General features: G+C 42.3%; 1 protein-coding gene across 2 annotated transcripts in view; it reads left to right on the top strand.

Moving 5' to 3' along the window:
- Nucleotides 1–24,698, top strand: part of CPAMD8 (C3 and PZP like alpha-2-macroglobulin domain containing 8) — a 1,104,327-nt gene that overhangs the window by 69,498 nt on the left and 1,010,131 nt on the right. For both annotated transcript variants that reach the window (XM_069217904.1, XM_069217903.1), the window contains exons 2-4: nt 16,534–16,685; nt 17,400–17,422; nt 22,447–22,612. In XM_069217904.1, the coding sequence (XP_069074005.1) occupies nt 16,534–16,685; nt 17,400–17,422; nt 22,447–22,612 (341 nt within the window). The remainder of the gene's footprint in view (nt 1–16,533; nt 16,686–17,399; nt 17,423–22,446; nt 22,613–24,698) is intronic.

Raw genomic sequence — 24,698 nt, 5'->3', positions numbered from 1 at the left:
GCTTACACCCAGGCTTGGTGCGAGATGTTTACTGGTTTAGGGAAAATTATAATTTGTTGCCCCTGGCACGTGGAAAATAGTTGTGGCTTACACGGTCTTGTGCCTTATGATATTACCACACACTATCTATATCCTCATAGACTTGTAATTTGCAGTATCCCATCTTTTAGTTTCTTTGCATGATTGGCTATTGTAATTTCACAACAAACTGTGTTTTCATAACTTTTACTTCATGTTAATTATGTGTTAAACATGAATTATGACCATAACTCTTATTGAGAGACCTGTCAGCCATAGGGTGGTCTTCCTCCAAACATTTCACCTTTTCCCAACCTGTTTTGCTGAATTTGTTTTTGTTAGCCTTAGGACCCAGAGCACTTTACCACTGCTAATCAGTGCTAAAGTGCTTGTGATCACTCTCTAAAACATGATAAAAATTGGCTTACACCTGATTGGCACATTTAATTTACTCATATCTCTTTAGTAAAGTGGTGTACTATATACCTAGGGCCGGTAAATGAAATGCTACTAGTGGTCCTGTAGCACTTATTGAACCACCCACTTCAGTGGCCCTTTAAAATATGTCTCAAACCTGCCATTGCAGTCTGTGTGTAGTTTTAAACTGCCAATTTGCCCTGGCAAAATAAATCCCTTTTTAGGCCTAAATCTCCCCGTTTTAAATAAATATAAGCCACCCCTAAGGTATGCCCTTAACAGCCTATAGGGCAGTGAGCATTGTATTTAGAATTTGGGCGTGTACTGTTAAGTTTTACATGTTGTGGTAGTGAAAATCTCTCAAATTTGTTTTTCACTACTGTTCGGCCGACCACTCCTGTGAGATTACATTGGGTAACCTTACTACAATTAATAACTGGAAACCTTTGTTTGGGAACAGAGGTGAAATGCCATGTTTGGTGTCTAAGGAATTGTAATTTAAAATCCTCTCATCTTAAAGTCAGATTTTAAGTGACAATTCAGAACATTTTAGTTTTAGAAAGCTGGCGTATTTTTTTGCCCTAGCAATTTGGTGCCTGTAGCCTGTGTCCTGGATCACATGGTTAGGTGTAGCTGGCCTTTGTGTATTAGTCACAGACAGCCACACAATAGAGGGATTCTAGAGTGACTCCGAGGGCTAGTTGGCTTGCCTCCTAATCAGAACCTCAGAGACAGAAAAGACTCAAACCATCGTGTACCCCTATCAGGACCCAGCCTAAGTGAGTCTTGACTCTCCAAGGTGCATTGTTGGTCAGCCTGACTTCACTTTAGCTCCTGCTATGTTCTTCTCTGGAGCAGCAAATCGTATTCAGTGGCTCCTCATGGAGTGCTTGTCAGCTATAACCTACAGCATCATTCCGCTGGAGAGCTCTGACTTCAATAAAAGAGACTATGGGCCTTATTATGAGTTTGGCGGTTCCACTGCGGGACTGCCAAACTTGCAGGGAGGACGCCACCCCCTTGGCGATGCGTCCCTCCAGAGTATATTACCAGCGTACAAATTGAGGAATTGAATATATATATGAATATTAGGATCACTGTAAATAATTGTATTTAATTGTCCTCATTCCTTGTATGCTACTTTTGAAGATCCAAGGGTCCAAGAAGAAGTGAGTTAGAGCTGACACATGTTTAACTCGGATTCACTGGTCTCACCTGAGCATTAGCAAGGTTATCCAGGTTTTTTTATAAACCAAATTGTACTCCTTTTATAAGAGTATTAGGTAAAGAAAAATGTGCAATCACAGTACAAGCTCGTCCATAAAATGTACAAATTTCAGAGCGCTTTAGCTTGCCATCAAACTATACTATTACCACCATTTCCTCCTGGTCTTATAATGTTTATGGTGGAGAGCCCCTAACTTTATAAATCCACTCTTCTTTTCTCACAGTTATCAACTGCTTTTTGCCATTCGACCACTAGAGGAACGCCAGAGGATTTAAAAAAATTGTCAGTGTCCCTTTTAGCGCTCTTAGTAACAATCACAACCTTGGTGTGCTCACTTTTGCAACACCCCACTTCCTCCAAGTTGCCTAGTAAGGCAAGCAGGGGAGAGAAATCTATGTGTCTGTCAATAACCTTGGGGAGAGGGATAAGCAGTTTTGACCAGTATTGTGCTATAATGGGACATTATCAAGCCACATGAAAGAAACTGCTTTCAGTAGCACTGCAGTGGGACCACAAAGGTGTGGAGATTCTTCTAGCCCTCCGGAGCTTCCTGGAGGTAAAATAAGTGACCTGCAAGTAATGCAACTATATTAGTCACAAGAGCTAAGGAATAACCAGCTCTCTTCGTCTATTTTAGCATCTGTCCAAACACTTTCATCTAAAGGGCCCACCCTCCCAGCATTCTTTAAGTGTATAAGAAAGTAGGGGCATTATGTTTAAAGGTTTATATATGCATGAGCTCCACCCTTTCCCCAGTCTGCCTCTGATTTTACCCTCTAGTGGGCTATACTCACGTTGTGGAGGCGGGGGTTGAACCAAGGAACCTTTTTCAAAAATGCATTTACACAATTTTCCTTATTACCCAACATTATATTCCAGTTACAGTGCATTAAGTCCGATATCCACAGCTTAAATGTTGGCGCCCTTCCGCACCCCTACTGATTTGTAACCTGCTGTTTAGCCAATATCCATGTAAGGGCGGTAACTTCCTTTCTGCATACAGAATTATCGTCACTCACCAGTGGTGTGGTCTGAATTGGTATCTCTGTCATGTTTATAGTGCCAAATGCCACGTGCTCTCAGAATTCCAAGACTTTTGAGCAAGTCCATGCTAGGTGTAATACACCTGCTGTAGGAAACTGGCACTTTTGCAGTAACCCCCCCACCCACTTTTTGCCTGATAATGATGCTGATTGCACTGAGAGTGTGCTGGGATCCTGCTAACCAGGACACAGCACCAGTGTTCTTTCTCTCAAAATGTACCATTGTTTCTACAATTGGCACACTCTGGCACACAGATAAGTCCCTTGTAAAATGTACCGGTGGTACCAGGGGCCCTGTGGCAAGGGAGGGTCCCTAAGGGCTGCAGCATATGTTGTGCCACCCTAAGGGACCCTTCACTAAACACATGCACACTGCCATTGCAGATTCTGTTTGTTGGTGTGGAAAAAAAGGCAAAGCCGATATGACAACCCCCTCAGGGTGCCATGTCCACAAAACACTGCCTGTGGCATGGGTAAGTCACCCCTCTAGTAGGCCTTACAAGATTAAGGATGGGTGTGCTATACCACAGCTGAGGGCATAGCTGCATGAGCAATATGCCCCTCCAGTGTTTAAGTCCATTCTCAGACATTGTAAGTGCAGTGTGGCGATATTAAGTATATAGTCTGGGAGTTTTACATTTTGACCTCCACAGCTCCATAATGGCTTCACTGAAAACTAGGAAGTTTGGTATCAAACTTCTCAGCACAATAAACCCACACTGATGCCAGTGTTGGATTTTTTCTAAAAAGGCACCCAGAAGGCATCTTAGAGACGCCCCCTGTATTTTAGCCAATCCTATAGTGTAAGACTGACTGGTCTGTGCCAGCCTGCGACTAGCAGACAAGTTTCTGACCCCATGGGGTGAGGGCCTCTGTGTTCTGAGGCATGAAACAAAGCCTGCTCTGGGTGGAGGTGCTTCACACCTCCCCCTGCAGGAACTGCGACACCTGGCGGTGAGCCTCAAAAGCTCAGGCCTTCTATTACAGTGCCCCAGGGCACTCCAGCTAGTGGAGATGCCTTCCCCCGGACAAAGCCCCACTTTTAGTAGCAAGTTTGGTGGGAAACTTAAAAAAAAAAAACCAAGGAGGCGTGACCACTTTAGCCAGGACCATCCCTAAAGTTTCCATAGCTGAGGTGACCCCTTCCTGCAGAATCCTCCATCTTGGTTTGGAGGACAGGAACCAATAGGATTAGGATTGTGCCCCCCTCCCTAAAGGGAGTGGGCACAAAGAGGGTGTATCCACCCTCAGGGACAGAAGCCATTGGCTAATGCCCTCTGACCCCTAAAACGCCTCTAAATCTAGGATTTAAGGGCCTCCCTGAACCCAGCTCACCAGATTCCTGGCGACCTGACAAGAAGGAGGACTTAGCTGAACCTCCAACAGAGAAGAAGGAAGACAACTGATTTGGCCCCATCCCTACCGGCCTGTCTCCTGCTTCAAAGAACCTGCAAAAGAACAGCGACGCATCCAGCAGGACCGGCGACCTCTGCCAAGCTCCAGAGGACTGCCCTGCACCCAAAAGAACCAAGAACTCCCGGGGACAGTGGCCCTGTCCTAGAAGAAACCAACGACTAAGGACTACCACCTACCTCTGAATGAGTGAGTCCCGAGGACCCCCTGACCTTGAAGCTCCGGACGAAGATTTCCGACGCCTAAAGACACACTGCACCCGCAGCCCCCAGACCTTGGAGATTCCGACCTCTGGTGCAGCAACATTCAGCAGGCGACCCTCCTCCCTGCCTAGCCTGTGGGCTGCCCGAGACGACCCCCTGGACCGCGCCTGCAGCCTCTGAGTGACCCCCGGGGTCCCCTCATAGACCAGCATTAGCAGCCTAACATCCTGTTTGCACCCTGCAACCGGACACCCCTGTGCTGCTGAGGGTGTGTGTTTGGTGCCCACTTGTGTCCGCCCCCCTCCCCCCAGTGCTTCTTCAATCCCCTATGGTCTGCCCTCTGAGCCACGGGTACTTACCTGCAGGCAGGCCTGATTCCAAGTACCCCCTGTCTCCATTGGGGCCCACATTAAGTTTGCCCAACTTTGACCTCTCCACCTAGCCGGCCCAGTGTTGCTAGTGGTGGGTGTTTGGGGTTAACTTGAACCCCGACCGGTGTACTTCCTAAAACCCGGAGACTGAAACTGTAAGTCGACTACTTACCTGCAATTCGAACTAATTTTTCTTCCCTTCAGGAACTGTTTCCGAAAATTGTACTAAGTGCCCATGTTTGGAACAGATTATTGCCAATATTTCAAAAACTGTTATCGATTTCAAACAAAGTACTGTTGATACATGTGTGAAATACAAATCTATTGAAGTAATTACCTGCAACTTGAATCTTGTGGTTCTAAAAATAAATTAAGAAAATATATTTTTTGCTATATAAAAACCATTGGTCTGGAGTTAAGTCATTGAGTGTGTGCTTCTCCTATTGTCTGTGTGTGTACAACAAATGCTTTCTAGTACCCTCCGATAAGCCTAACTGCTCGACCACACTAACACAAGAGAGCATTAGTATTATCTACTTCAGCCTCGGTTAAGCCTCTGGGTAATCCCTTGGACTTTGTGCACACTATATCTTATTTTGATTTAGTATATACAGAGCCAGCTTCTAACACCTGCCCAGTCTGCTTGATATCTTTCAGGGTGAGAATGAGGGTGTAATATATTTTGAGGTGGTTCTGAAATGTGTGAGCCTACTATTAGGTGGAAGTCCCCATGTGTGGGGCAGCAGTATTCACACTTTTCAGCCAGGAGCAGTGTCTAATGGCCTGATTTACAGTTTGGCAGACGGGTTACTCCTCACAAATATGTTAACTTGTGTAAAGTTCTCATGCATAGCACTGCTGTATGAGGGTTGGGTCAGCGATATCTTTTTTCTGCTGCTAGTTGGACAGGTAGCGTTAGGGGTGGAACCAGAAGTATTCGAATTGCACTTGCCCACATAAATATTAGAGTTCCCTATAGGGTGTAGCAAACCCTCGCAGTCGTGGGTTAACTTCGATGTCTCCCAGGCAACCCTGGGTTGCTTACCCGCCCATGTTAGTTTAATTAACAGTGTTAATGTCTGCAAAAAAGATGTTGGAGGGATTTGTATATTAATAAAATAGTAAAGGAATTTAGGATGTACTACCGTTTTTGGTAAAACCAACGTGGTCTGCCATTTTGAGGTATTTTTGGCCACCCAGTAGTCTGAGCCTCTCGTTTACTCAGGTATTCTGTAGTTGAATCTGTTAATCCCCTACGTGTCCCAGTTTATCTAAATACTCAGGTATTTTATTGGGCCCTCGCACCACTCCAGTGGAAAATCCAGTCAAGCATTTTAGCGCTGTGAGCGAGGGGGAAATAACCGACTCCCTCGAGCCCCCTAGACAAGTTTGCCATAGTTCCAAACCTAGTGAATTCTTTGAGGATAGGATTCCGCCTCATGTTAGATTTATTTTATTTGCCTTATCCTCGGAAGTATTTGTCACATTGAAGCTACTTTATAATTCACGTACCTCAACAAAATGAACAGGAGCTTAGGTGGTAAAGATGGGTGAGCATGATGATTTATTAGGTCACTTACCAGGATATATGTTTCATTACTAAAATAAGACACTAATAACACTGAAGGTGGTCTATGGTGGGAAGTTTGAATCTAACCAGGAAAGAGTTGAGCTAGCCAGATCGATCAGGTTAACACTCGAAAGCTTGTTTGAACATTTTTGTTTTTAGGACTTTTCTGAGGCAAAGGTCATTTGACTGTATTTTCAGGGATGGATCTAAACCGTTTTAGAGCCTTGCATCCTGCTTACAAACAGAATCTACTTGTGTGCTTTTCGAGTCTAGCTGTTGCTTGATTTAGTATTCAACACTGGTGCATAGTGAGGAGTCGGGTGCATTTAGCATTCTGGGACTTTTCTACTGAATGCCCATGTTCTCAAGTGGAGGCATTTTTATGTAACCTTGTTTTTCTATGCTGAGGCACAGTCTTGCTTCCTGGTTTTAGATACCCTCGCTTTGACGGTTGGACCGCCGCAACTGTGGCAGTCCGACCACCATATCACAACCCTGACGGGCAGACCTGCTGGGGGACCGCTGTCTCTGCCGGAAATGTGGTTCCCGACGGTCCGACAGCGGTCTGAGTTGTACTCATCCAGGATGGCGCTGAGTTCAGCACTGCCGGGCTGATTACAACTCAGCATTCCGCCAGCCTTCTCATGACGGGATCCCCACAATGAGAAGGCTGGCAGAAAGCCAGTGCCTGGGGCACCAGGGGGGGCCCATGCCCAGCACTGGCACCCCAGTGCTGGCCATGGGCCCATTCTTATAAATGTGAGTTATGGAAAATATTTTTCTGACTCCTTTATTTAATCCCTTGACTGCTAGGCCTTATCCCCGAGCAGTTCTTAACCTGCGGACACCCATAACATCATAATTGGAATCCGGGGATCTGTTGTACTAATCTGTGTTCCCACATGTCTCCTGATAAAAATGTTATCTCATGTGTGTAGGTGGACCTGGTGCCTACAACACTAAACGCCCCAAAACTCGACCTAGAAAATCATATTTCACCAAGCAGAATCCACTTTTCTTTTTACAATGTGATCAGCTGTAGATTTTGAGCCCTATCTCAAACATCATCCAAGGAAACCTACCAAACACCCACGTATCTGTAAACTAGACACAGAGGAAGTCCAGGATGGCATGATTTGTGCGGCTCTCAGAGAAAGCCTTGCAAACCTCAAATGCTGCTAAAAACGCACACTTTCCTTACATTTCTACAATGGAAACTTCAGGAATCTCAGAGGAGCCACAAATTTCCAACCACCGAAAACTTCCCCAAGTCTTCTGTTAAAAATGGTACCTCACTTGAGTGTCTGAGCCTTGTGTCAGAGACAGGAAAGGGCCCAAAACACAACATGGACACTTTAAATGTTTCCAATGAAAAACAAGCTTTTAGTTTTCAATTGGGTATCTGTGGATTTTGGGCCCAAGGTGAGCCGGTACCCAGGGAAACATACCAACCCCATACATTTTTTCAAACTAAACACCTGAGGGAGTCCAGGGTGACATGACACAGATTCAGAAGACCTTGCAAATCAAATCTCAAACAGGGGCTAAAAACATATTTTCTTCACATTTCTGTGAGGGAAACTTATGGAATCTGCTGAGAGCCACAAACGCCCCCCCACCAAACGTTTTCCAAGTCTCCTGGTATAAATGGCACCTCACTTGTGTGGCTGGACCTAGTATCAGAAACAGGGAAGGGTAAAAAATGCAACATGGCTACATCAACTTTTTCCACTGGAAAAACAACCTTTTTTACAATTCGGTTAGCTGTGGATTTTGGACCCTAGCTCAGCCTGACAATCCAGGGTGGGTGTAGCTTGCATGGATCTCATGAGCTTTTCTTTTTTTTTTTTTAAACCAAGATGCGCTTGCAAACCTCAAACTGTGGCTAAAAAGGCACATGTCCCTCCCATTTCTGTGTGGGAAAGTTATGGAGTTGCAGTTCCACAAATTTCCTACCGCCAGCAGGTTGTTATCGGGAGACATGTGAGAACATGTGGCTGCCTGAAGAGCAACTACCCTTTAAGGATCAGTGGCTCATCAATGGTTATATTTTTACCAGAGTACAACAACAGGATACATTTTGAACAGCCTGTTATGGTCTGGATGGTTGCAGGGTAATGCAGCAGAATTATTATTGAAATGCAGCATACGCTGCATTAGCAAAAAACAATTCCTTGTCATGACCGACGCGAAGCTTGGTGTTACCCGATCTGTGCGAGCAGATCAGTCCTACTGATTTGTGCACTATACTCATTTTGAGTGCAAGGCCAAAAAAATTCTTCAACTCTCCAAGTGAAGTGGGAGCCCTAGAATGAGGCCTAAAAGTGTGCCTTCGTGCTGCTTCAGAAATTGCCACACAAATTTGTTTGGTGCATAATTTCATCAAGGAAGTCAACATCCAAAAAGAGATGGATCTAGTCAATAGGTACAAAAAATTGCTGCATCAACTTTGTACCCAGTGTGTGCAGTGAACTGGGCATTTTGGGGCTGGACTATGTTCGGCGGGGGGGGAGGCTGCCAAGAGAGCACTTGGTCTGTACTTGCTGCTGCTTGTGCCTCTTCTTTGGGCTGGTCCACACAGCTACTGCCTCTCAGCTGCATAGATTGTGATGGCAAAGGGATATCAGGACTGCCGTGACCATGTTCCTCAGAATCACTAGACGATGAGTCATCGGATGGGACTTGATTGTTGAGGGGGCTGCTTGGCCTTTGCCAGTGTAAAAATAATTTCCTAAAAGCAAAAAAGTAACTATGATCTCAAGAAAAACACACTTACATAGTCGCCCCTGCAACTGAAGACTCCAACCTTGTGCACAGACTTGCTCCTAATGAAAACTCAGAATGCCAACACTCATAATTAATTACGTTTACCAAATGCAGAAGTGGCCAGACCCATTGCCGCATGCTACAATAGGTGGAAGAATAATGTGAATAGTACAACAGACCAATAGACTAAAAGGGCTGTCTTCAAACCCCTATCATTAAAATAGCTACAAATATTAAAGTTAAAATGTTAAATCAAAAGGTCATGGCTAATGCCAGATCTAAAAAGTAGAACACATTTCTACATTGGGGCAGTTTTTCATTTGGAAAAACACACTTGGAAAGAGGTGCTGTATAGGTGGAAAGGCACATTGTATAAGTGTTTGGCATGGTATGGAAAGCTGCATGAATGCATTTGTGCTTCCTGCAATGTTTGAGGGAAACATACAGCACACACATGCCCATAACAGACTCAAGTCCCCTCTACATGATTTCTTTTAGTGTGAGTTTTATCCTGATTAGTGCAAGAGGAGGGTTTGTGAGTGCACTGCCAAGGGGAAATACCATATTAAAAAATGAAATGGCCCAAAGGGGGTGTTGGTCTGCATGTCATGACGACCAGCCCTATAATAACTCATTTTTTTGTTTTTAAAAAAAAATATTTTTGGGGCCCAAAAAGGGTGAAGCCTTATGTCAGGAGGGCCTACTTTCTAACAATCTGTATTTTCCTTTATTTTGTAGTTCCCCCTGGTGGCAAGATCACCCCCTCCAGAGGAAAAAACACTTTCCCAGTAGAAATATGCGCCTCAGGTGGTTCAGCCCGTCTACCAGATGGACCTAACTCCTAAACACAACAAATCCCTGCTGGACTAGTGGGTTTCTTGCTTGTGGAAGGAGGTTCAACTGTTATCAACAGGCATAAAACTGTTTCAGAGAGCCACTGTTGGAAAGGGGAGACCCTCCCCTTTCTACTGATGTCTCTCTAAAACATGGGTAAGCAATTTTTGGCAAACAATCCCCACCGGACATGGTGGACAGAACTCATCTGCTTCTGTCCTCTGTGGCTGGTGGGGATTTGTGATGTCAGAATGCCACGTGGCGCACTGATGTCACATAAGAGTGGGAGGGGCACAAGGGATGAAGCTTAAGAAATTACGCTTCGCACCTCACACACATTGGAGGGTCCCTTTTAATCCTTTCTCAGCGTAGTCCGTTGTCCAATGTTCACACTGAAGGTATTAGTATTGGACCTTTGCTTTGCTGATTGGCAAGTTCCAGAGTTACACTGTACCATTTTTGTATTATCCACATACAAGGGCCATTCCCAGATGCAACAGAAGCACTAAAATAAGTTTAGTAATTTCTAATGGTTAGTTTTATATGACATAGGAACATTTCCAGGCCGCCTAGAACTGTGCAACACCTCAATGAATTCAACAGGGCACCAATGAACTGCATTTTCTGTTAAGTAATTACAAGGGCTTTCTAGTGGTTGAAAGAGAAGCCAGGACAGAGGCAAGTGTCAGAAAGAAGATGAAGACGTTAAGAGACTTCTTATGTAGGCTGCGCTCTGACAAGCCAGTTTAGGGACTGGCTAACATATATTACTGCAGATGTGAAGTCGCTACTGATGGGGGTGCTTTCAGAACTGGGTGGAGCTCAAAGTGAGAAGACAGCCATGATGATAATGTTGAACCTCAAGCAGACCTTTGGTCCTGTTGATGCTCCTTGCTAATGCTAAAGAGGAAGTATGCCACTTGGAAGGGCCAGTGATGGTGTACAAACCTACCTTTGTATTGGTTCAGAGTATGAGAAAGACCCACAACAAGGAAGGAATTCACAAAGAGAAAAATGTTTTAACTGTACTGATGTACAATGGATCTGATACGCATGGATTTCTTGGAAAAAAATGAAGGATCTTTGGTAAAACTCTGGATCTCTATTATTTGTGTACCAATTATTTGGCACAAAGCAAAATTGTTCTCTAAAACTCCTGCAAAAACTTGAGCAATGGCCTCTGAACTTCTTATGGAGATGTTGGTGACAGTAGACTAAAAAATGTATTAGTTTCCTGAATGATCTTAGACCAATAATGGTGCACCATTGGTGGTGCATGCTCTTTGATTAAAATAGGAGAGAGCTGCAGCCATTGAAAGAAGTTAGTCTGCCTTCTAAATTAAACCTTAGAAAAAGGTTATTTTTGCTGATGCAGATTTGTGTTTGGTTTGAAACCCACGTTTCCTATTGAAAGAAGATTGCTTTCCTTTTTAAAATGTGCTAGGTCTTGACAGCTTTAAAAGCTTATAAAGGCTGAGAAGTACTCTGTCAGGAAGGGACAAACAAATGATATTTAAAGTCTTACCTGTCACCATTCCGGTTTTGAATTTTTCCAAATCTTTGTGGACAGATGGTGTTAATATAGCTTTTCATCATCTACCAACTGAGTGAATGAAAGGGAACGTTGTCTAACTAAAATGCACCCCATTACGTAAAATGCATTTTTTCTAATTATTATGACTTCAAACCCATTACTTTCATAATTAACATTACCTCAACTACCATTACTTCAACAAACCCTTAATTCCACCATGGCATCTGCAATTATGCATATTCTTCAGGGAAGTAAAGAAGCAGTTTTAAAGCTAAGCTAGACGTACAACAAATTAAAGTAAAACCAGTGAATATTCTAAATTATGTATTAAAGTATACAATAATAAAACATGTCACTAGTAAGGGTTTTTGGGGTTATAGTGCATTTTAAAATATAATATTTACATACTAATCAATTATAGAAAAACACGTGTGCCTAATACTTACATTAATTTAAGGATAGAGGTTCTCCCATTTTTCTAAACAGTATTATTATTATTATTATTATTATTATTATAATAAAATATTTAATATTATTAGGTTCGCGTTTAGTGAACTAGTAATTTTATTATAAATTTAACATTTAGGTTTGGGGTTCTTATTTTTTACTCCACTTAATAGTAATATACGTAAATACTGAACGGTGATTAAGGTTAGGGATGAAGTTTGGATAGGGTTTAGTGTTCATTTAGGATTTGGGTGAAGGTCAGTGAAATAATGATGGGATCGAAGTAAATTTGAATCTAATGGTAGGGGTCGGGGATGGTGATCGAAGTCATAATAGGTCAAACTGATGCAGTTGAATTAATGGTATTGTAATATGAGGATAGCATGGCAGCTTCCTTACTGCTTGAATGTTAGAAGCAATGAATTCTTCAACTTCATGAAAAGGGAGAAACTGCATGCAGAAGTTTCCATTTTTATTAAGGAACCATAACATACATGTAGTGCCATTAGTCTGAGGGAAGAATTTGGACCAAATTTCTTTACCTGGCTTTTCCATTCATTTGTTTCTTGTATACAACAGAATAAGGTTGAGGGCCAGATCGTACCCTTCCTGTCGGCGGCTGCAAAAAGTGCTGACTGATGCTGGAAGGCTTTCCATGAAAAGAAAGCGGTCCTCTCTAGTTAATTTGATAGTTTGTATCCAAAGCTTTTGAGGTTGTATTCTCAGCATTATGTCTATACTAGATCAAACCGAACTTGTTCTGTAAAGGAGAGTGCCAAATCTTAAAGACTTTTAGAGAGAGCCAAGTAAATAAGCTGGGTAAAGATAGCAACAGGTGAAATTTCAGGAAGTGTGATGTTCATAATTAGGAAGCAAATCAAATTGAAAAACTGCTATCTCTCAATACATTCAGAAATATCCACTAATAAGAGTATGAGGAAGTTGATTTCAATGCAGCATGTGGGATGTGTTATTCATATCCTATTCAAACGCCAGAGGATCCAGCAAAATAAGTTTATCTAAAACACTGGCGATGGGCATGGGTGTTATAATAGGTATGGGATCATCTGCTGAAGTTACAAAGGCACGTTCTGCATTCACATTATTATGGTAAACATTCAGACTTGCATGTGTAAGAACTTAATCATTAGGTAGGAACACCAGAGGATGTTGGCCAAAGTCAACCTGTTGGAGAGCCCATATCATGATGCAGTAAGTGTCATGAAGGACTGGCCAAGTCCTTTACAAGTGATGCAAACAACTGGTTGGGAATGATGGGAAAAAATCTCAAGTTTGGTTTCATAACAAGCGATGATATTGAATAAAAAAAATACTGATATTTTGGCTTTAAACTTTGTACCAAGTTGTTCTCACTATTCCTTGCTGCATGCTTTTTCTGGGAATTGTGCACTAAAGAAGGGTTGTCCAAAACAGAGTTTAGTAACGTGTTCAAGTGCCAATGCTTTGAGATCGTCCTCCTGATCTCCTGAGATTCGGCATTAAAGGTTGTAATTAATCTTACCTTATCCTCACCTTTCAAAGAACTGGATCTCTTTATGAAGAGATCCTTTCTAGAAACATTTCTTGCTTTGTTCCTGGCCGTCATGAGGACCTGAGGAGAATGTCCTCTGACACGGATTCTATGTATCATTAAGGTCTCTTCCTTCTCATATGTAGCCTCATCACTCCGGTTGCGCCTAGCACAAAGTCATCATCCGATTAATTTAAAGTGGAGCATCCCTTATGGCGAATTATTGAGGGCTAAGCGCAACTGTATCCTACAATGCCGAATCTCAGGAGATCAGGAGGATGATTTTGAAGCACTGGCATGTGGTCAAGGCAGATGGGGTGACTGGAAACAAGGTCTCTCCTTCTCCCTTGCTCACTTATTGGAAAGCCAGATCAGTGAGAGACTTCCTAGTACATAGTGATATGAAGAAGGTTTCGAAGCAAGCCAGTTGACTGTCTGAATAGAAAGGTTTTTTGAAATGTGGCAAATGTAAAGCTTGCAAGAATAGTTCCAACGTTAAGATGTACACAATGCTGAATGGACAAGAAAAAAATAATAATAAGATCACTTGCAATAGTGATTTTTGTGTATATGTCTTTGAATGTCCTTGTGGTTTACGTTATATTAGGAGTACCATCTTTCCAGTAAAGAAACAGATTTTGGAGCATTTGAGAGCGATCAAAAACTGTGATTATAATTATCCAGTAGCTAGACAATGGGAAAAAGAACATGCCAAGAATTCGGACACTCTTACTTTCTTTGGCATTGACAGGGGTGAGGTTCCAGTGAGAGGATGTGACAGGGATAGGAAACTCTGGATTTTGGAGAATGTATGATGTACAAAGAAAGTATATAGGAGAAATGTATTAATAGAAAAGTATTTTATTACACTAGTTTTAACACATGAGTACTTTTAGGAGTATGAATCTTCTTAAATATTATGGATACAACTAGAGACTGATGAATTGTTAAATTTTCTTTTTTTAATTTATTATTTTTTCTTTCTTTTTCTCTTGTGAAAGGACTGTAGTCTTTTTACTAGGTCTAATGTTTGCTGTACCTTTTTAAGGTAGTTAGTGCACTTTATTTTCATTGGCTGTGAGGAAGCTCTCAGGGAGATTGAAACGCATTGCCATTAAACTTTTCTATCACTAACTGCAAGCCTGTGGAGTGCGTTTTTCGAAGTACTGGAGTCAGTGGCACCTGTATTTCATATATATAATATATATATATATATATATATATATATATATATATTATACATTATCTACTGGTGGTCACCATTAGGTACAGTAGGTAGTTATAGATAGGACTTAGATTTCATTTAAAATGCGTTTTTTGACTTGCCTATATATTTGGCGGCGTTTAATGATTCTTCACGAAATTCGAAATTTTTCAAAAAAGTGAGCCCAAGGGTCTTACTCTGCATGGAAAGTTTCGGGATGATCCGTCAAGCAGGGGCTAAAAAAAGGGGGGTAAAAAAAGTGTGTAGCCCATGTTAATTCCCATAGGGATTTTAAACATGACTACATCCCAATTGGCTGGATGGAATTGCACCACATTTGGCAGAAAGGTAACTTTTGGTCCAGAAGAAGCCTTTTTGTTATTTGGTGGTCCATTCAGTAGATTTTGAAATACTAAAAGAAAACTAAATTTGTATATCTAGAGGCACAATTTTTGCGTGAATCCTCCTGATCTCGTGCAGAGATCTGATTGCTTAACAACACTTCAACCAGGAAGTGTTGGTAGCCACTTTCAGACTCCGCTTCAGCTGAGTCTCAAAAGAAAAAAGTGAAAAAAAAGAAAAGGGGGCTGGGTATGTTTACCTTAAGCTCCTAGCAGTGGTACAGGGGTCTCCCTGGGACCCTGCCAGGGCTAAAATGGCCCTCTCCCCCCAAAAGAAATTTCTGAAGGCCCGGCCCCAGGGACTGGGGTCCGCAGGGCTGAATTCTGCCAGGGGAAGTGGGGGTTCACGCAGACCTGCGGCCAACTCCTGCTGCACATTGCCAAAGGGTGGGGTTGAGAGGTTAGGGGTTGGCAGTAGGGCTTGGCCACAGGCCAGGCCCTGCAGCAAACTGCCACTGCGCATGACCTTCGGGTTGGGTGGTAAGGAGGAATGACCGTAGAGACTGACCGCAGGCAAGGCCCTGCGGCCAATGCCACTGCGCACAGCCTTTGGCGGTGAGTGGCAAAAGAGTGGTTATCAGGGTTGGCTGCAGGGCCTGGCCGCAAGCCAGGCCTTGTGGCCAACCGCTGCCACGCAGAGGAGTGGTTGGATTAAGGTATAGTAATGAAAATAATTTTTTGTTTAAAAAAAAACCCATAGAAATTCACTGAAAAAAACTAGTTACAGAGACGTTCTAGTTAGGTTCACATTTTAAGCGTAAAAAAACATAAACATTCACCTGTAGGAGTTATCTCAAGTAACTATCATTCGTGCCCTAAGGTTACTATAACTCCCGCTCTTGCCATGAACTGCTAATTACCCCACAAATTACACACTCATGACATCTTTGATAATATCAATGCAATATTTGCAGTAAACGTTTTGACGAAAAAACTGTGCATGGCGGGGGGCGCGAGTTATAGTTATCTTAGGGCACAAGATATAGTTACTTCAGATAACTAACTATAACAGGTACATTTCTGTGGTTTTTTACTTTAGAATGTTCCTGAAACCTAAGGTTTTTTGAAGTGTGTGTGTGTGTGTGTGTGTGTGCGCGTGTGTGTGTGTATATGTATATATATATATATATGCATGTATCTTTTTAACTCACATAACGGAGAGGCAGACAGGGAAAAGATGTACATTTTAAAAACATTTCTAGAGTTTATATGCAGTTCAAAATATACATTCCTTTTGAAACCTCTCTCTTGAAACATTCCTTAAGGCAAATTGAATAAGACAGTATTTTTGTAAGATGTTACATACGGGGAATATGTCCTCTACAGAACACCACATTAGATGTGTTTGTACTGTTACTTTACGCTGTGAATCTTTAAAGAAGCTTGGAAAATATTTTTATGAGAATCTGAGAACAATTGACTTTCCTTAAGAATGCCAAACATTATCTAAACTGCTGGGGCCTTGTTTTAATGTTTTACCTCTATATACAGTGATATGTCTACATAATATTATGATGGCAGTTTCTGACCAAACTGTCTTTGTTTTTTACTAGGGGTTACTTAATAGCAGCACCATCTGTGTTCCGATCAGGGGTGGAAGAAATTATTAGCGTGACCATCTTCAACCCCATGAAGGAGACCAAAGTACAACTCCAGCTCGTGGTCAAAGGAGAGGTGGTGGCCCATGGCCATCAGACAATTCTTGGTAAGCCTTGGTGAAGTATGAACTCATATAATTGTTAAATGTGTACTCATATAATGTATTCTCACCTCTCTGTTAGCCCAAGTCCTTCATCCGTAAGTCCTGTGTCGTTGCTGAGAGTTGTGAAACTCTTTGGCAATATAACTGTACAGAGTGAAATATTTGTTACCTTATTCTATGGCATTATGTAGTGAAGGCAACATTTATATGTGTGAATACCAAGGCAAAATCCTAAGAGAAATTACAAACAGAGCCTTACTCGCCTGTAATTTTATTTTACCAGTATCTGTGTCTTCCTCATAGTTACAACTGAGTTATAGCTCCAGTTACAATGTGTGGAGGATAGCCCCATCCAGAGGCAATTGTTGCTCATAAACTATTTGTAATAAGAAGATGAATGATTACTTAGATGTCTTAGAATTTATGTTGTGGAAGGTATTATTATTATTGTGGTTGCACAGTATCTCTTCACTTATTCGGAATGAGTATAACACATTTTTCTCTCTTTTTTTATTTCCCCTTTCTTTGCTCGCTAATTCTCTATTTGTGCTCATCTGTTTTTGACTTCCATACTTGACTTTTGGTCTTTGTGCTCCCCCAATTTCTTTTACTAATTACTACCTCTTGTTCCATCTTCTATCTATTCCCCTTCTGTTGCCTTGTTATCCATCTGCCCATCTTTTCTCTCCCCCTTCTTTTTATCACTTTGTATTTTAGACAAAGGTTCAATCAAGCTTAAGGTAAGTCCTAAGTGGTGTGCTTTTTATTTTATTTTATTTATTCAGTTTTAAATTAACATACAACAAAGAAGCCCTTGGGGCAATGCAATATTAGCACATACATAGCCCCACAGTGTGCAACAACCTAGGCCACTCCAACAGTTCTCAGGAGGAAAGGTATCAGGAGGAAATATCCACCTCTCAATTCAAATACATCAGAATCCAACCGTAGTACCAGAATATTAGTCCATAGGGGCGCAAGTCCAGCCGCTAACAGTAAATGCTCACGTCCGAAGGGTTAAGAACAGATCTGCAACTAGCAGAGTCATGAAAAGAAAGCAGGCAGGAGGTGTAGGCAGCACAGCACTCTATCACCACAATCAGCAACATCGCACAGGATCTGCAACACAAAGCTAATTCCCAGATGCATGACCAGTCGGAATGAGCACCCATTTCTTAGTAAGTGGTCTCCAAAAAGGAGTGCAGAGGCGCCCAAATGTCTCGAGGCCGAGAGCCCTCAGGTACCAGCTCCCAATAAGTCATCAGTTGTTCGTGACAGAACGCGGCGTCACGCAGCCATTCAGAAACACGAGGAGGTCTTCCCCGTCCCCAACATATTGCAACTCTATGCTTGGCCAACAGTAGCAACATGCCCACAAGTCTCCACATAGCTACCGGCACTCCATCCACCCATCCAAGCAACACCAACACCGGAGAGGGGGCCATCGTCAAACCAGTTATCACTTCAATTGCATGCATTACTTCCAGCCAAAAGTTGCGTACTTCCCCACAGTGCCACGCCAAATGGAGAAAATCAGCATCCAGGGCGTGACATCATTCACAGTTAGCATCCGCATGCAGCCCCATAGCATAAAAACCTCAAGGAGTATGATATAGGCGGTGCAAAAATTTGAAATGAATGAGTCGCAGCCTATAGTTCGGCGACAGCTCCCTCATATGCGCACAACACTTCCCTAAGTGGTGTGCTTTTTCACAATGATACTAAGCTGCATACTGCCTTTATCTCATAATGCCATTTTTGTTATCAGTTACAAATAGTGATCTTTTAAATTCTTTCTTGTTAGATACTTCGACACCCTGATCCTCCTTCAAATATCTAATTTTACCAAATCTATCACACAGAGCCTTCCAAATTCTACCCACAACCACCTCGAAGAGAGCACTTCACGTACTCACAACCACATCTAGAGATTTCTGGCTGGCATTCCCCCAATCATGCTTTGAGAATTGTGGTCTCCTCTATTCCAAAACCTCTGTAACATTTAAACTGTAGTAAGAAGCCTGCAGTCACAAAGTGTTTGATTATCTAAGTGACGTGTCCGTGCTCTATACATGAGATAGCATTATACATCACTGAATATTTTCTCCAAAATTATTGTTACATCTTTACTGTGGCATGGCAACATATAAGACATGCATTACTGCCCTGAAAGTAAGTAGATTTTCCATGACCACATGACACAAAAAAATCTTTATTTGAAGGTTTGAAAAAACTGCTTTCGTGTTTCACGCTCAACAGCCTCATCTCACTTTTTTTGCTCAGGTTTTTCTTTCAGAAAGAGAAAAGAGCTAACATCCCCTTACATCGTGTGTGCACCTCCCCAGAATCTAGCCCACCCACTCACCATCAGTATATAAATGCACTATATAATTGTAAGGTTGAAGCATTGCGGTTGTGCCCTCCCTGTAAGGTCGTATGCATTTCTGCCTCCTTATCACACATCTCCTTTTACTGTTTCCCATTATTCCAGCGACTGCAGCGCCCTCATTCGAATTGCACACAGGGCTCCAGCCTCGGTGCTTTCAGATAATCAATCACCATTTCTTCATAAAGTGTTTTTAATCACCTTGAGAGGCAGTTTTCCGAGTGCTGGCCACAGCTAATAGAAAATCTGTGTAATGGGTAGAGGTCATGCCCCAAAAAGGCTAATCAACACAGTAGCTGCATGTATTTGTGACATGTATTCGTGACTTACGAGCGCTCTGTTTGTGACATGCACCTGTTCTGTGCCTTCTTGAATTACACCTAGTAATAGCAGACCTGGATCTTCCAGGATTTGTTATCCCAGATGTGATGTAGTGATTAAGTATTTACTTCTAAAAGAAAAATCTTTAACTGGTAACAACACCAGGTGAACAGCATCATGCCAACTTACATACTTCATCTCCAGCAGGTAAAGTGTGATTCCAGGTATATGCTGCACAACATTTCAGGAGTCATGCACTACTAGTAAAGGAACCCTATAAGCTGTTTCCCTAGAGGCTATGTCTCAAGTATTCGGGGGTCTTGCATACTCTCTACCATCCTTTATCAGGAACTTCTCTGCCAAGTACATCCTGCCACTATTTCAGGTATCTCCCTGTAGGTTTATGCCTTCCCCAAGGACTTTATTTAATTCCTCTACCTGACCTCTGGACCCAAAGTGAGTCCTAAAAAGTGTTTCTGATGCTCAAATCAGTTGTAGCAGCCTGTTTCTCAGTGGGGTGTAAGACCCAAAGCCTAAGAGGAAGGTGTTGTAATCTATCGGTCTTCATTAAGACCAAAGTTTTTTGTACTGGGCGAAGGAATTGACTTGGCCATTAAGACAAAAGATCAACAAAGGTTGGACAATCACCCTACTGCCACCTCTCTAAGTTCTCCTGTAGAAGTTCAGGATTATCATGCATGAGACCGTTCAGGTAAGGAAAGGACTTGAGCTTACCTCTCCTACAGACTGCAACCCAAACCTCTATATAAGCAAGGCAATTTATACATTTTGTAGTCTTAGATGTTTCCCTAGCTAAGCTGGGTTTCACAGGGATCTTCTGCAACTCATTTTAACACAGACATGTCACCAGTTATTAATAACATTGCTAAAAACTGCTGAGGATATGCTAGCACACATGTGCCAGGTTAGGACGGGTGGGGCTGGAGGGGTCTGAAGAAGAAATGGTTTGTGCACCATAAGAGCACTTGTGTATTTGGTCAGCCGTGTTGGGCCGGCCGAACACACATGCATACTTTGCATTTCTCCTCTCGGCTGTATTGCACAGCCGGGAGAAAGTGCACAGGCCTTCAGTCCCTCGGTGAGCTCCGAAGCAGGCCGCTCACACCAATCACGACGCGGCTGGGGGAGTCTGGGGCTTGTGTGCTTCCCGACGAGGACAGAGGAGACAAACCCGCCAGAGGAGACAAACCCGCCTCCCGATGGACAAGGCAAGTGTTTTTTTCTTTTTTTAATTATTTATTTTTATTATCCCCACCCACCACCCCCGTTCAGTGGCAGCTGTCACTGTGTGCCATCTTTCCAGGTTGGACCTGTTGGGTCTGGTGCGGTCTGGGGCCATCGCCACTGTCCCTTTTCTGTCCCTTCCTAAGCACTTCCCCAGACAATCCCGAGTAAACACCAAACGTGATTGTCCATTAAAGTTTTTTACTTTGGACAAGACTCCTTATAATACTCCCTGAAGGTTTTACAGTGCCTTCATTGTATTTCTCTCTGTTTTTCCAGGCTAAACTCCATATAATGCACTGTGTTAGTTTAACAGTACCCAGAGGGTTGCTCATTTTCACTCCTGTGGCGGCCCCTTATAGTGCTCATTGGTGGATTAACAGTACCTCAAATGGGTCGCTCCTATGTCAGACCTAGGTAGATTCTATATAAAAATGTTTGGTTGCTTAACATTTCCTCCAGTGGATAGCCCCTCTGTAGTTCCTGGGTAAACTCCATATAATATCCTTGATGTTTTAATAGCACCTCCATTGGGTTTCTACAGCTGCTCCCCGTCACTTCTATGTAGACTCTGTATAATGTTCCTTGGTGTTCTACCAGTGTCTCCAATGGTTTGGCTACTCCAATGCCTCTGAGCCAGCTCCATATAACAAACCAACCTACTCTTGCACATCAGCTGCCATGGGTTCCACATATGATACTGCCCCTGCTAAAAGATGGTACACACCTGCATACGCAACTGTGCCTATTATATTATATGTGTTTAAATAAACACACCACTGCAGAAAAACACTCTTATTTTCAAGGACTGCTTGGGATACATGCAGTATGGTTTCTGCGGATTTCTGCTTGCAAGTCTCAGCAAAGAATTTTAGCTCCTGTATTATACAGGTCCTGGGGCCTCATATCCTAATACTCCCCCAAAAATGTTAATTGTGAATAATATCTATAATACCAATTCACAATTTGCAATTTCGTATTTAGAATTTACTAAAACGCATTTTGTAGAAGTGTTTACAATTTGTGCACAACTTGTATCAAATTCCTTCGTATTTTGTTGACCAACCTATGTATTTATTAGTTGGTTCACAAAATACCAAATAGTAGTAGGTCGCAGTTCAACCTACCTCATTTACATGCATATGATGGCCTGCTGGGGTCAGCAGACCAACACGTCTCTCTTTGCTTTTAAAGAAAGCAAACATTTTAAAAACAAAATTCAACCATTTTTCCTAGAATGAAAACAGGATGTGTTTAAAAAAAATGAAAGGTCTTACAAACATTCGTTTAGGAAAAGGCAGTGGTCCCTGGGACAACTGCCTGCTCCTAAAAAAAGTTTTTGTCCACATTCACAAATAGAAAAGGATGCCTTGGGGGACCGGAGCCATTTCCTAATGGATTGCCACCTTTTATAAGGAGATGGTAAAATATTAATGTTGTGCAACCAGTAACATTTGCAAAACATTAATACATAACTTAAGGAATAGCTATTTGGAAGGGATGCCCTTTCATGCCCTGATTCAGTATTTACTTGCAAACCCAAACTGCGAATCAACAATGTGTTACCAAATGCCATTTTGTGGTTGCAAAGGCTCGGATTTAACGTTTGCGACAGTAAAACTGCTTTGTAAATGGGCTCCTCATGTAGCACAGCCATAGCACATAAATCTTTAATAAGTTTGAAGAGTGATGCTAGGCACTTACGAGGAGAGTGTGCTCTTGAAGTTTGGCACTAGTGTATCTTGTCCGCATATACCACCTTTTCCTAAGTCAATCTTTAGTTTTAGAGTTTTGTTGTGTGCTTTCCCAAAGGTTCCCGCAGGACTCCGAGGCCAAGCCCATTTGAAAGCCTGGGGTAACCAGCACCTGACCGACGATGGGTACATCTTCTATAACTACACCACAGTCACGATTGACAGCAAGAGATCCTCAGTGTTCATCCAGACTGATAAGCCAGTGTATAAACCCAAGCAGAAAGGTAATGTAGTAGCTTTTCCTGCCTCTTCCGTGTTATGCAGCAGAGTAAGAGTTGAGCATTGTTGTAGTATACCAAAGGCTCGGTACAGTGCACCTAGACACTTAAAACATGACCTCTTCAGTCTTCCTATACCATAAAATATGGATTTTAATATTTTGGTTACTTTCTGAAGCTTAAGAAAAAAACTACTTACCTTTTAACTACAGTTTTCAAGTGCTGATGTCTTTCACCTTTCGCATGCTTGACTCTTTCTGACTTCAAGCGGAAAGTCCACAGAAAGCTCAAAATAGCAGTGTAATGTTAAATATAGTCTAAGAAGTCTTTAAACATTGTCACGTCAGATGATAACACACCTAAAAAAAAAAAAGAAACAAACTTTAACCAATATGTGAGAGTTTAGTGTAAAGCACAAATGTGATCTATTGGATTAAGTCGGTGAGCCTTTAACAGGGAGAAGGGGCAGCTGCATGTGAATCTACCAATGCTGGCCAACTGTGTTTACAGATAAGTTACTTTTTTCTTCTACAACATTGGATCTTTCATAGATTTGCATGTTTGAATCAGAATAACAACCACTTTAATATCCTTATATACAAAGATGTTAATATGCAAACAGTGGCTGGTGGGTAAATAGGAGGGTCTCCTAATGAAGAGAGATGACAAATGAGTGCATTCCCCACCCGTCCATACCTCTGCACTGTTAATGGTTCTGTCTTTGACGGTACAGTTGATGACAGAGCTGATGTAAATGGAATAGTCGTTGACATGATGATCATCATCATGTCGATGACAATTCCATTTGCAATATGATCATCAACAAGGCTGTTGTCAACAGGGTTGTCAAAGACATTGGAGTCGCTGTCAACGACATTACTGTTGTTTTCCTCTCCCGTGTTCACTGAGCCAAATGCTGATTTATGAATCTAAGGTGTTTCAGCCGTTATTTGCTTCATTGATGGTATTGTCAAATGTGCTGTAATCGGTTCTATCATCAATGCTTGAGGCAAAGGCATAGGTTACTCAACATAGACATGCCTGTGGCTAGCTTTAGAGGAAGATGTTTGGTTACATTCCCCACATCAGTGGATGGTTTAAGATCTCTAGCAGACCTGCTGGTAGCATTGCTCTGCATTTTGTGAGGGGAGTGTTTAGAAGTTGACAGTGCCTCACATCAAGAGGGCATGCTCTGAATGTTCCATTTTGAAATGTTTTTAGGTGTGTGAGGCAAGCCTTCTGATCTGTCCGTATTTAGAGCCATAGCAACAGCCTACCCTCTCTGTCTTTGAGAGTTCTGCTTGAAACTTTGTGACATATCCTGCAATCCTCTGCATTGTGGGAAGCATAAAACAACAGTTGCACTCTTTATGGGGTTCTACAGAATTGAAGTCTTAGTTTCCCACAGGATCCACAAGGCCTAAACAGGCCTGATTCATTTTTTTTTTTTTTTAAGTCAGACATGGTCAATCCACACTTTTGAAGCAACCAAATGTTGGCTGACTGTTGCCCTTGCCTAATGAAATAGAGTCAGAATGCTAGACTTACTGGAAGCAACTGCGCAGAGCTGAGAGGGGCACTCTCCACATAAGAAGTGGGTGGTAAAAACCTGAAGTGTGGTGATCCCTGAAGGGTATGCTGCAGGCTTAACTCTCACCGCATCGGTTGATGTTTTGGGGTTTCCTTTAACTTCTTAGCTTCTGGGGCTCCCCATCCCCCATGCTGAGCCCATTTTTGGCTATTTGGGGTAGTTCACGCTTAGACCTTCATAACTTTTTGCCCACATAAGCTATCCATGCCAAATTGGCATCTTTTTTTCCAATATCCTAGGGATTCTAAAGGTCCCCAGAGTTTGTGGGTGCCCCTGGAGGAGACCAAGAAATTAGCCCAAATACAGCTAAAAGTTTGTTTTCTTTTCAGAAAAACTGGAAAAAGGGCTGCAGAAGAAAGCCTGTGTTTTTCCATGAAAATGGCATCAACAAAGGGTTTGCGGTGCTAAAATCACCGTCTTCCCAGCTTTCAGGAACAGGCAGACTTGAATCAGAAAACCACATTTTTCAACCCAATTTTGGCACTTTTCTGGGACATACCC

This window comes from Pleurodeles waltl, chromosome 12 (assembly GCF_031143425.1).
Source record: "Pleurodeles waltl isolate 20211129_DDA chromosome 12, aPleWal1.hap1.20221129, whole genome shotgun sequence".
Lineage (NCBI taxonomy): Eukaryota > Metazoa > Chordata > Amphibia > Caudata > Salamandridae > Pleurodeles > Pleurodeles waltl.
Note: the sequence above shows the minus strand (reverse complement) of the source record. Positions and strands in the feature narration are given on the sequence as shown.